Raw genomic sequence first — 11,857 nt, forward strand, 5'->3', positions numbered from 1 at the left:
AAAAGAAATGACGCAAAATGATGCTTTAGGACTTCACTTGGCTTCCAGATTACAGAAAGTCATTCCATTTAGTAAAAGATACAACAAAGACCCGTCTGATCCAAGCAACCTAGGGCTTATCCAGTGGCGTGAGCAGAGCAGACAACTAATGCGTCCAAGATTCAAATTACACAAAGCTTTAATTTTTAAATCCAGAACAAGCACACTACAGAACAAGTACTCTTCTTCTTTGTAAAATTTTGAAGGCTTTAATCTTCACTGAATGCCTATCTCTACATTTCTGAATCACAATCAGATATACAGGAAAAGAGACGGCCTATCCACAAAATCAAACTTCAAAAAGAACCATCTTTCCATATTATTACAAGAAAGCTATTGACAAAAGAAAATTCTTCAGAAAACAGACACTTGTTTGTAAGAAACAACACTTCCTGAAGATCTTCATCTTCACCAGAGCAAATTATCAAAGTCTCTTAAAACTCAGTATTATCAAAAGGCACTTCATCGTTGGTTCCACTCTCAGGTGAAGACTCATCTGCAACTTCTGGCTTCTCTGGCATTACAAGACTCTCACGGAGACCATGAACAACCAAGGACTCGCTGTAGTACATGTTCGCAAAGAAAACCGGAACTCCATTAAGCAACAACACGTCACCAGACCTGGAGATGGTGATAGTAAACCCCTCCATATACGTCGGCAAAACAGTCCCGTCGTTGAAAAGCACCAAATCGCTCCACAAAAGCCGGCAGGGAACGACATGTCGGAGAAAGATGGAAGGGTATTGCAGAGGGTTCTCAATTGCCTGGTCAAGAGGAGCAAAGACAGTCATCGAATTCGGGTTCTTGAACCCCACAAGCTGTAAATCAAGAAACGAGGCCATGACATTGTACCCATTTGACCTCAGAACCGCACTCGATCCTTCAAACCAAGAAGCACCCGGAAACCCAATTGTGGTTGTAACGTTCGCTGACGATGACGATGTCGAAGACCCACATACCGGATCTGGAACGGGGCTCCGAATTGGGATGGGAACCTGAAAATTGGCGTCGAAAAATTTATCAACTCCGAAAATGATCAAAAACCCATCATCGTAAAGGGGCCCTGCGGATGTAATCTTGACTTTGTTGAGTGAAATTGGGGCGCCGGAGGAGGGTGTGGTGACGATGAGAGAGTGCCCAGATAGCAAAGTTGGGATCTTGGTGCCGGCGGGGAGGGCTTTGAGGGTCTGGAGGGGCAAAGGGAGAGGGCAGAAGTGGATTTGGAGCAGAGAGAGGGAGGGCTGACCCGATCGGGTGAAGGCGGTGTCTGGCGGAGCGAAGATGGTGAGAGAAGGGGACTGTGGGACGAGAGACTGCGAGACGAGCTCGAGAGTCAGAGCCATAGAGACGAAGCCTGAATCCGAGAGGATTTCGGCGGCGTCGAGGACGGCTTGGTTGGGGAGGGAAGAGGAGAGAGAGAAGAGTGAGAGGAGGATGAGGGAGACGAGCAGCAGTGCGGCCATTGATAGATGGTATGGAGAGCTTCAAGAATCAAAGGAGGTCTTTTTCTTTGAGTGAGTGAGTGATTCTGTTGGTTGCAGAGTAAGAGTGAGAGATTGAAAGTGGCACTGGATGTAAATTTAGAGAGGGCTGGTTTTCGTTTTAGCGGGAAATAGTAGACAGGTGGCGGTACGTGGTTTGTCGATGTTCAGGTGTTCGTTACAACGAGTCGGTTAGGCGGTTGGATTTGAAACGACGAGAAGGACCGTCGTTTGTAGAAATAGAATTACAGTTTTACACACTCGTTTTCATCTAGTTAATTCTGGAAGATAATTTAACATCCATCCCAAGATAAAATTCAAGTAATTAAATTGAAAAGCTTACATGGCTTCCATGATCACCAATTAAAATATAAGAAAGTGAAAAATCAGCTCACCCACTCAACTCCATTATAGAAGAACATGCACCAATTGCATATTAGACGTACGTCAATTTCCTACAAAAATAAATTAAGAACTAATTACTTCCACTAGTCAAAATCAATCCACATAATCATGCTAATTTTATAAGCATGCTCGTGTAGTCGTAGGTCCTGCAAATCCTAAACATGTTTGTTGATCAACCACACCTTACCTGCTTAAACTATACCTAGAAAAAAATAAAAGTATGACGTAATATTAGAGTATTAGTCTTAAGTTTGTATTAATTTTGGTTTAGGTCACGAAAAAGAGAGAGAAAGATTTGATTTGGTGACGCAACAGTTCAGGACTAACATGTGGGTGCCCCACATCCAACTTATGGACAAAACCCATTTGTTAAATTAGCGATCAATAATCAACGTAAAGTTGGGATAAAGCATCTAGCTAGTATGCATGAACATGGGCTCGTTTGAAAGTGATTTTTGATAGATCATAATCATTTATAGGAAGAAGTATTTTCTACGTGGTTCTTTATATAATCATTTTTAGTGATGATTTTAGGTGATTTTGGAGAGAAACACAAATAACTTCAAGTGATTATTTGGAGAAATGATTCTCCACAAAAGTAATTATTGACCTCTCTAAAATCACTTCCAAACTTTTTTATATGTATATATTTAACTAATCACTTTTGAGGTTGCATGTTTAGAGTTTCTCCCACCTCCTACCTCTTACCTCCATGCATCATGCGTGGAAAAGGGAAAGATGATGAGAACCATGTTAGTTATTTTAAAAAATGGGATTTTTTTCATACTTAATTTGATCAATCAAAGAGATTATGAAATTAATTTGATCAATCAAAGAGATTATGAAATTAATTTGATCATTGTCAACCAAACACCACAACTAGGAGAACTTACTAGAGCTCCTCTCAAGAGGGTCAACCAAACACGTGGCAAACAGATAGAGCTTCTCAAAGAGCCAACCTTTGCTCAATAAGTCAGATGTCTTCAAATTCGGAGATCAACGTCAAAAGCTAGGAAGGTAGCTAGAAATAATCTTTGACTTTCTTTGCCTACATGATCTCTTCCCCACTCATTTTATTGTGAAAATATATCTTAAATCGGTCACACAAAATTAATATGACTTCATATTTGTTCCATGTTTTCGCATGATTTGGGTTTAATGCAATCTTAATCACGGTTAAGACTTACTTAATTAAGGGTTGAGATGGGTTAATTTCATTAAACTCGTATTGTGGGTTTGTGACCTCATGTCATGAGCAGCAAAAAATAATGATGGTGTGCTGCCTGAGAGAAGAGAAAATGAAATTCCCGTGGAAGTTAAGTTGAGGCAGTCTAAACGAAAATAACGGTAAAGTAAAAGGAATCGTGGAAGTCGCAGAGGCTTGAGCTTCCCGTTAGAATCTCTCTCTCTCTAAGCTTACAATTAATACATATAAATAGAAGAGGCCAACATAAACATATTGCACAGAGAGAGAGAGAGAGAGAGAGAGAGAGAGAGAGAGAGAGAGAGAGAGAGATGTGTTTATTTTATGCCACAAACTTAGAACATAAATGTTAATTAATTGTATTTAGATGTAATTGTGGCTTGTGAATTGAGTTCCTACAAACAAGTCACTCAATCCCTTTGCTTAATTCCGAAACAGAGAGATTTCTCAGAGAGAGAAACAGAGCTTTCTTCTCAGATTCAGGAATATAATAACCTCTTCTTGTAAGTCTCTTCTCCATTTCCGTTTCTCATATTCTTCCTTCTTTTCTTGATGCATGCTTTTGCTTTCAACCCCTTTTAGGCCTTGGTTTGAAAAAAGGTATCTTTTTTTTGGCTTCAGAGAGAACAATCTCTTTTCATCTTTCCCTCTCTGTTTCCTTTTCTGGGTACTTACTTCTTCTTGCTTTTCTATGTCATGGCATGTTTCTTTATGAGGTTTTTTTTTTCTGTTGCTGTGTGATGATTGAGATTTCTGTAGTTATGTGTTGGCAGTTCCTTTAAAGCCTCTTTAATTTGTTGTTTCATAAAGGAACCTCCACTTTCCTAAGTTATCCATTTTGGTTGAGTTTTTAATATTTCCGTGCAACCTTGTGTGCCTGTGTTGATTTCCATTCCATGCCTTTTCTTCTCAGTTTCCCTTCCTCCATCAAAGGGTAATCCACTTTCCGAAATCGCCCATTTATTTTTCAGGTCTCTAGTTTTTCATGTTTTCAACAATTGAGTGGTGAGAGTTGTTGAATTATATTTCCTATATTCCAATATGTAGCTCAACAATTTGTCATGTTTTAACTACAACAGGCTATTGTTTTCCAGGGGGCTTCCATCAAACACTGTGAACTCCTTTGGTTGTAGAGATTTTGAGGATGGGGGAACACTTTGTATTGTTGGTGGATCGATTAATCACCGAATCCACGTTAGAAGCTGCAATTGAGAGCAGGAACCGGTCGATGCAAGCCACATCCTCAGCAATCGACAAAGCGAAAATTGATGGCTGTTGCCAGAAAATAATAGATGTTCAGGATATATCATCCTTAACTGGGAAGCTAGTAGAATGCAGAATATGCCAGGACGAGGATCAAGATTCAAACATGGAGACACCCTGCTCTTGCTGTGGCAGCTTAAAGGTTAGTTTTCAAATGTTTATGCCTGTTTGTGCATCTAATTTTGGTTCTAGGCTTAATGACTTCTAGAAATTAGAAAGAAAAAATTAATGACTTTGGTGTGTTCCATGGCCTAAAAATGAAAATTTGGTTCTTGATGTTGCAGTATGCGCACCGCAGATGTGTACAGAGGTGGTGCAATGAGAAAGGTGACACAGTGTGTGAGATATGCCACCAGGTGGGTTCATTAATCTGGTTTTTCTAATTCCATTTTCCTTCCAAATTAGTAATTTTATTTGATCATCTGGAAAATAACCTTGCATCAGACTTATTAGCCTTCACTGACATTAAGTTCTTTTAACTTTCAGCAATTCAAACCTGGTTATACAGCTCCTCCTCCACTGTTTCAATTCGGGCGTATACCTATGAACTTCAGGTAAATAAATTATATAATAATCTCTGTGCAGCAGGGCTCATAAGCAGCTTTCTTTCTGATTAAATTTCTGGTTTTACCAAACCTTGTTTCAAAAATCTATAATGACAGGGGAAACTGGGAGATTTCGCAAAGGGACAGCCCGCGCATTATAGCAATGGTTTCGACCGACCGTGCTTTCCTGAATACTAATCCTGACTACGATGAGTATTCAGCTTCTACTGCAAGAAATGTGTTATGCTGTCGTTCACTCGCTTTCATCGTAATCGCCCTCTCTCTCTCTCTCTCTCTCTCTCCCTCGGAAATTCTACATGTTCTTGTCTTGGTGATCATATCTGAACAAATTTATTAAGGTTGTTCGTTTCTTGTGTGCAGTTCATGATCCTGCTGATTCTACGGCATACGCTTCCTCTCATAATCAATGGAAACAAAGAATACTCTTTCCCATTCGTTATGGTAAACCTTTCATGGCTTAGTTTCTACTCTATAATTCTTCTCATCAAGACCTTATCAGTAAGGTGAAGCTGCAACATCTGAATCTTGTGTGTTTGTGTGTAGTTGTTGCTTTTACGAACTCTTGGGATTGTGCTGCCAATATATGTAATTGTGAGGGCAGTAACTGCTATTCAGCGCCGCCGAGGCCATCAAGTAAGCATGCATGCTTCCTTAATCCCTTCCTAAATAAGTATGTGTTTAATGATCATATTAATTCTCATCTGATCTTTTAAGTATAATGCTGAGCTAATTCATCTCTCTCACTCTCTGCATATGTTAAATAGGATCTTTCCACTTCCTCTGATGAAGAAACAGAACCTTCAATCCTTCGGCCGGAGCTTGAGCCCCAACCCCATGTCATTCGTGTTCACTAAATTCAACAATGGAAGTTTGGTCTCATCAGCTCTTTGTCGGTATAGTGGAAACTGTTGTAAAATTGTGAGTTTCCATATTGTGGGCGTGTCTCGTCATCATATGTACAGTTAGGGAAGTATCCTACAGTATATATACATACATAGAGAAATTATACTGAGAAAAATACCCAGTCAAGCAACCAGAGCTGACACAAATGTATGCCAAAATGTAGATAATACTACTCAATCCTCAATTAAGTCCCAGACTACGAGCATTCAGTATATAAAAGGTTGATAATTGCATCATTTAATGAGTCGGTATGCCTAAACCGGCTACGATGTGAGTTGCTTACTTCCATTGTAATTTTAAACTACTCTAATGGGGGCATGGGTTTGAATTCGCGAGTAAAAGGCGGCTACATTGCCTTGACCAACTGATCTAACCCACATAAACTTACTTTACGTCCATCATTTTCAAATGAATCCATTTCTCACTTCCAGAAAAGAGAAAATTAAACTTCAGTGTACGTTTCTTTTCTTTCAGCATAAATTGACTGATGAAAAGAGAAATCCATCTTATGTTTTATGCATTCATGGAATTTCTGCTCATAATTTCGCGTACTTTAAATCTTGTTTGTAACACTTCCCTTTGAATGGAGAGAGTATCACTACGATACAATTTAGTACACGTTTGGTGCGCACATTCACAAAGAGCTTTTGCAACAAATCATTGGCACGAAGTAACACTCATATTCAAATGCGTACAATTCATCTTCATCATTTAGAAATTCGAGTACATTAGATATAAAAGGATTTGAAGAGCAATAATGTATAGTCTATCAAGACAATGGTTTCCCCAATCTTTTGACTAGATCCATGCAGAAAACAGATAAAAACAAAGCCGCATAGGATCTAGAACGATCTCTTCCAAAATTTTAAGATTGTATAAATCTGTACAGTCCTCATTATATGTAGAAAGAAGAAAAGCTATCAAATAGAGTACAGATGAGGACCTCGGCAGGCCATCTCATACAAGTCGGTATCTGCTTTCCTACTAAGAGCCTGACTTCCCTCTGCTGCGCACCTTATTGTCTGTGCGCAGGTTTGCCCTTGCAACAAAACTAGCTCCAGCTTCTCCTTGGCCTGAAATTTGGTGGAAGAAAAACAAATAAGAAAATAGAAAAACCTCCAGACAATCTCTCACTCTCCCTTTTTCTTTGATTTTTTTTTTACCCTTTCTCCCACTGAGTTCTGGTTCTTTTATCCCTTTTTGAAAGAGTTTATCAAATGTTCTTTAAAGAGCGAAGGTGGTGGAAATACTTCCGACTCTTTTGCTGTGAACGCCAGTAGCAAGCAAGCGCTCCGAATGCACAACTAGCAACAGCAACAGCCAATGCAGCCCCCAGAGGCACCACAATCGCATTTGTTGAGGGCACCAAATCTTCAAGAACTCTGTTTGTCCCGTCATTCCCATTAATACCCTTGTCTTTGTAAAGAGAAACAAGCGTTTTCCCATAATATTCTTTCAGAAATTTGAACACCTCATCCTGGTCCCATTCAATTCCATCATTTTTCTGGCTACGAGAGAGGTAACAAGATGGGCAGAACTGCCTAAGAGGCCAAATCATTTTTGGGAATTTGGGATCAGCAGTTCCTAAAGAGGCTTCCTCTTTAATCAATCTCTCATTGACTTTATTGTGAGCACTCCACAGCCAAAGGGCAAAGTCGCGGGACTTGTTGAAAGGAGTAGAAACACTGAAATTTAAGTTAATGAGTTAGATAAAAGAAATTTTAAATTTTAAAAATGCATTATTTCCAGTTGACTTTACCTTGAACACATATCGTAAAAATGTCGGCGACATTCCTCACAGATGAAGAAGTTATGCACAAAATCACATATTGTGGTGAACGCAAAATTGCTCTCTCCATCCTCAATTCTAACTGAAAGTGAATGTAGAAGAACCCATAATCCGCAGCTGCACCCAAAAAATAAAGGAGGGAAAAAGAAAAACAACTCAAATGCATGCCACCAACCGAATTCTGAAATGATGCTTTTGTAATATACATGTTAGTGGAGCGACATTAGTTTAACAAATATTTAATGAATTAACTTTAAAAGGTCATGTACGTTTCCTGGATCATATTCACGGTCTCACAACCTAATAGTCAGATGCACAAACTGACCATAAAAAATTAAAAAATTCTAATATATTTAGAGGCGTACAAAAGAACAACCTAGATATAACCACTTAACAGCTTTTTGGTAATATCAGTAATGAACCATTACCTAAAGCCCCTGGTATCATTTTTGCTGCCACGGCAAAACATCTGTGAAGAATACCCAAAGAAAGCAAAGACAATAAGTAATCTATTCCATATCCATAAAAATAAGAACAGAATTATGAAAAAGAGAAAAGGAAACTATGGAGAAGACAGTGTATTATTATTAATTGATCTTTTCCTGTCAAATACAGCGTTTTTATGTACCTACCCAATATCCTCGAGGAACATCTCTACCACAAATCTGAAAATTCCCCAGAGCAGCCTGTACATCTTGGTCTTCCTGTCTGTCAGCTGACCACATATCTAGTGGGCACAAGTCATCAAAATTCACTAGTACCTCTGCACTTCCCTTTCGGCACCTAATACAATTATCTAGAGTGAAATAATGAAACAAAAAATATTACAAAGGTAAAGAGGAATGACAAAATAATTGGACTTTTTTACCTCCTAGAAGGATGATGAGCCACCAAAAGTTGAAGAAATTTCACTAATGAAGCCCGTGTATTTGATTTGATCATCTGGAAGAACATGCATACACAAGAATAGTGAAATCTGTAAATAATAAAGTGGACAAATGACCGAAAAAATAAACAACAAATCCTCACCAGATGGGTGGAAAGAGGGGAAAAAAAGATATACCTTGTGTCCTAAGATGATTTCAAAAGCAGTTGACGTTGCTTCCTCAACGTCATAGACAGCCCGAGCAATCTTTCACAAGTCATGCATTGCAAAAGTTAATATTTTGAATTAAAGAAATCTACTGTAATTGTTAGAACTTAGAAGTAACACAACTTTATAGCAATGCTAACCTGCCCAGGGTCCGACACATTTGATGAAAGATGCTCATTTTCAAATTTCTGATCATCCAAGGCGAATGAGCTGAAACCTCAAGGAGTGTTAGGAACGTGAAGCTCAAATGGACACTACAACTAATGAATTGAAATGCATGGCAAATTCAATGAAGTCGCACTGATTCTAATGAAGTGCTAAACATTGAGGACGATTTCTTTGGATAAAATATGCATTACTAAACAAGAATTTCGGTCAAATTGACAATGGATGTAAATACATCATACCTGCCTGTTTGCTTGTTGATCCAACTAAGCAATCGATCAGCTGTGCGGCCATCATCAATGACACGTATATCACTTTTGGTTTGTGTAGGTTCCCAACGGGCAGATGCAAATTTAGATGGAGGTCCCCAAAAGAGCATAGGATAATGACCCACAGAAAAGTTATCACAGAGTTTGGTATTTATCTGTACTGCCAAACAAGTTAAAAAGGTAGGGTCTAAGGACCAAGCAATGTATCTTGATAATTTAATAACCAAACAGAAAAGAAGTAATATGCAAATTCAAACGAGATGGCAAAATACCAGTCTCAAACATCAGAATAATTACACAAACAGAGACTAGAAAGTTAAATATGAATGAAGCTTTAGGTCATGCTATGGAAGATGAGCTATCTCTTTTAATGGTGTATTCACATTACTAGATGCTCTCTAAAGAATCTATTTATTTCTTTACTTCAACCTGGAATTCTTACAGATCATTCTATGAGCAAATAATTGCAATCCTATCCGCCCCAACCGCCCTACAGAAAGGCAACCCCAGCCTTCACTAAAAACTGCTCAGAAAATAGGCCATCTTTTACAGCAAAAGAAAGTAACTTTAAGAAATCAAGTAACCACACCACATGGGAAGAAGAACGTTGGAAAAGAAAACATAAGAGACACAACACATGAGATCTAAACCTTTGAAGCACAGTCCACCCTTGTCATCAATATGATCCCTGGATGCACAGCATCAGGCCCATTGAAAAGCCTCGCAACCTTTCATAATGGGGCTGCAAATTGAAGTATAAACAATAAGACAAACAACATCCATCAGAAATTGTTAAACACAAAGGTGGGGTATTTTATAGCATACCTTATAGTTTCTGCAAGCCGGACACCTGTGAGGTCAAATAACAACAAAAGGATTAAACTTCTCATAACAACAGCTATAATAAGCGAGTAAAAAATAAAAATTTAGTGAAAAGAATAAGTGTCTAGTCTCTAATAGATCTAATCTCCAGTAACAGTGAAAAAATGAACAAACCAAAGAGAAAATCGAGCGTGGAAACGAATGGTTTATTGAAAATTCAGAATAGCTGACCAGTGAGCGAAGAATTCGACTACGGCAAAGGAGGCAGGGGTGTCTCTGAGGACTTCATCGAAATTCGTGGCATTCAATTCGACGGCGTAGTCGTGAACATCAGCGTTGTCTGTATTGACGGCACGGAGGATCGAGCGCGATCCCCACGAGGAAGAAGAAGCGGAGAGTGTGAAGGTCAACGAAAAGAGGCTCAGAATCAGAAGCCAAAGTGCACGAGACATGAGAAATTGGATCGACTATTAGCAGCCAAAAATGAAGAAATCAAAATAAAAACCGTTGAGAAAAAAAGAGCAAGGCTTTTGCGAGAGTTTTGAGTTTTCTAGAAGAGATCTGCGAGTGAGAGAGCGAGATTGTGTCTGTGTTAAAAAATTAGCAGAGGAGGAGGAGGAGGAGGTTCAAGGTTTTGTCATGTGCTGTGGTGGGCACTGGAAATGGGTGCGCTTTACGTATTCTTTTCTATAGCTACCACAGCTGCCGGGCTCAGCGAATGCAAGTGCTCGCGAGGGTTTTACTCAATTTTCAAGTTTTTGGATCATCCTGTTTCTTCCATTCCATGTTAGGTTGATTTTTAAGATTTTATTATTATTAAAAAAAATATTATTTATTTGGTAAATATTATAAAAGAAATTTAAGGTGGCATAAATTAATATACGTTTTTTTAATTTCTTTATCAGCGAAGAGGTTAACCATATTTTGTCTTTTTATTCAGTCATTGCGGCCATTTCATTTCTTTATGGCTTATTTATATACGTGCTTTGTCTTTCAAAATTGTCTCAGATTACAACATGTACTTTAAAATATATCAAAATATCTCATACACTTTTAAAAACTGTCTCACGTTACCCGTTCCATCAGTATTAAGAGACGTTCCATTATATGGTATGAGCCCCACTTCTTTTAAATCGCTTAACAATAGAGAATAAGGGTTATTCAGTTCATAAAATGGGAAATTGGATGATAAGAGGAAATTGGGAGAAGAGGGTATGGTTTATGAAAATTTGTCCAGCAGCCTTATGAAAATATGTCTAGGATTTTTGGTGCACTATTCTACTCCATTGAGGTGCTGCCCTCCTCCTCATCACCCCCATTTGAGCTTCTGCACATGAGGGTTTGGCATATTCAAAACCTTAGGGATTCCATTCTGCCAGTGCTTCATTAATGGCGGGTTGAAGGGGGGGACGTGAAGCAGCCCGAGCTCCAAGGTTTCATCAAGCGGCTGCGATGGTATCGTTGCTACGGCCATGCTATGTAGATTTCAAAGTGGATGAGCGATAAACTGAATAGCCCTAGCCCTCTTCTCCCAAATTCCCTTTTTTCTGAAACTGAATAATCCTTACTCTCCATTGTTAAGTGATTTAAAAGAAGTGGGGCTCACACCACGTAACGAAACGTCTCTTAATATTGATGGAACGAGTAACGTGAGACAGTTTTTAAAAGTGTAAGGAGTATTTTGAGACGTTTTAGAGCATATGTGGTAATTTGAGACAACTTTGAAAACATAGCAGACATGTACATAAATAAGCCTTTCTTTATTTGATACAAATGAGGATGAGAGTCAAACTATGGCATTGGCCGAAATAGTAAATACTAGATCAATCTTAATGAAAATTTTGTTCTAATTATATTT

The 11,857-nt window shown here is 38.7% G+C and overlaps 3 protein-coding genes across 9 annotated transcripts; 1 reads left to right on the forward strand and 2 right to left on the reverse strand.

The window, feature by feature from the left end:
- Window positions 1–330: 330 nt before the first annotated feature.
- On the reverse strand, window positions 331–1,623 carry LOC103341563 (putative fasciclin-like arabinogalactan protein 20). Its single transcript, XM_008245105.2, has one exon. It carries the CDS (start codon window positions 1,500–1,502, stop codon window positions 474–476), a length of 1,029 nt encoding a protein of 342 aa, XP_008243327.2. The 5' UTR covers window positions 1,503–1,623; the 3' UTR covers window positions 331–473.
- Window positions 1,624–3,378: 1,755 nt separating this feature from the next.
- LOC103341682 (RING/FYVE/PHD zinc finger superfamily protein) lies at window positions 3,379–6,097 on the forward strand. 7 transcript variants are annotated; one of them, XM_089044605.1, is made up of 8 exons: window positions 3,379–3,632; window positions 4,224–4,534; window positions 4,677–4,748; window positions 4,879–4,946; window positions 5,055–5,205; window positions 5,319–5,399; window positions 5,502–5,628; window positions 5,723–6,097. In XM_089044605.1, exons 2-7 carry the CDS (start codon window positions 4,274–4,276, stop codon window positions 5,622–5,624), a joined length of 756 nt encoding a protein of 251 aa, XP_088900731.1. In that variant the 5' UTR covers window positions 3,379–3,632; window positions 4,224–4,273; the 3' UTR covers window positions 5,625–5,628; window positions 5,723–6,097. The 7 variants fall into 7 exon arrangements, with proteins under 7 accessions (XP_088900731.1, XP_088900728.1, XP_088900726.1 ...); XM_089044602.1 differs by having other exon boundaries at window positions 3,381–3,632; window positions 4,209–4,534; window positions 5,502–5,591; XM_089044600.1 differs by having other exon boundaries at window positions 3,383–3,632; window positions 5,502–5,591.
- A 424-nt stretch (window positions 6,098–6,521) lies between these two features.
- On the reverse strand, window positions 6,522–10,703 carry QSOX2 (quiescin-sulfhydryl oxidase 2). Its single transcript, XM_008245104.2, is given in 13 exon segments — window positions 6,522–6,934; window positions 7,112–7,546; window positions 7,621–7,767; window positions 8,079–8,119; window positions 8,283–8,433; window positions 8,519–8,592; window positions 8,714–8,782; window positions 8,884–8,953; window positions 9,151–9,332; window positions 9,828–9,910; window positions 9,913–9,919; window positions 10,003–10,027; window positions 10,231–10,703. Coding segments are annotated over 13 exon segments (1,527 nt in total). The 5' UTR covers window positions 10,452–10,703; the 3' UTR covers window positions 6,522–6,912.
- Window positions 10,704–11,857: the final 1,154 nt, after the last annotated feature.

This window comes from Prunus mume, linkage group LG2 (genome assembly GCF_029339155.1).
Source record: "Prunus mume cultivar Tortuosa linkage group LG2, ASM2933915v1, whole genome shotgun sequence".
Lineage (NCBI taxonomy): Eukaryota > Viridiplantae > Streptophyta > Magnoliopsida > Rosales > Rosaceae > Prunus > Prunus mume.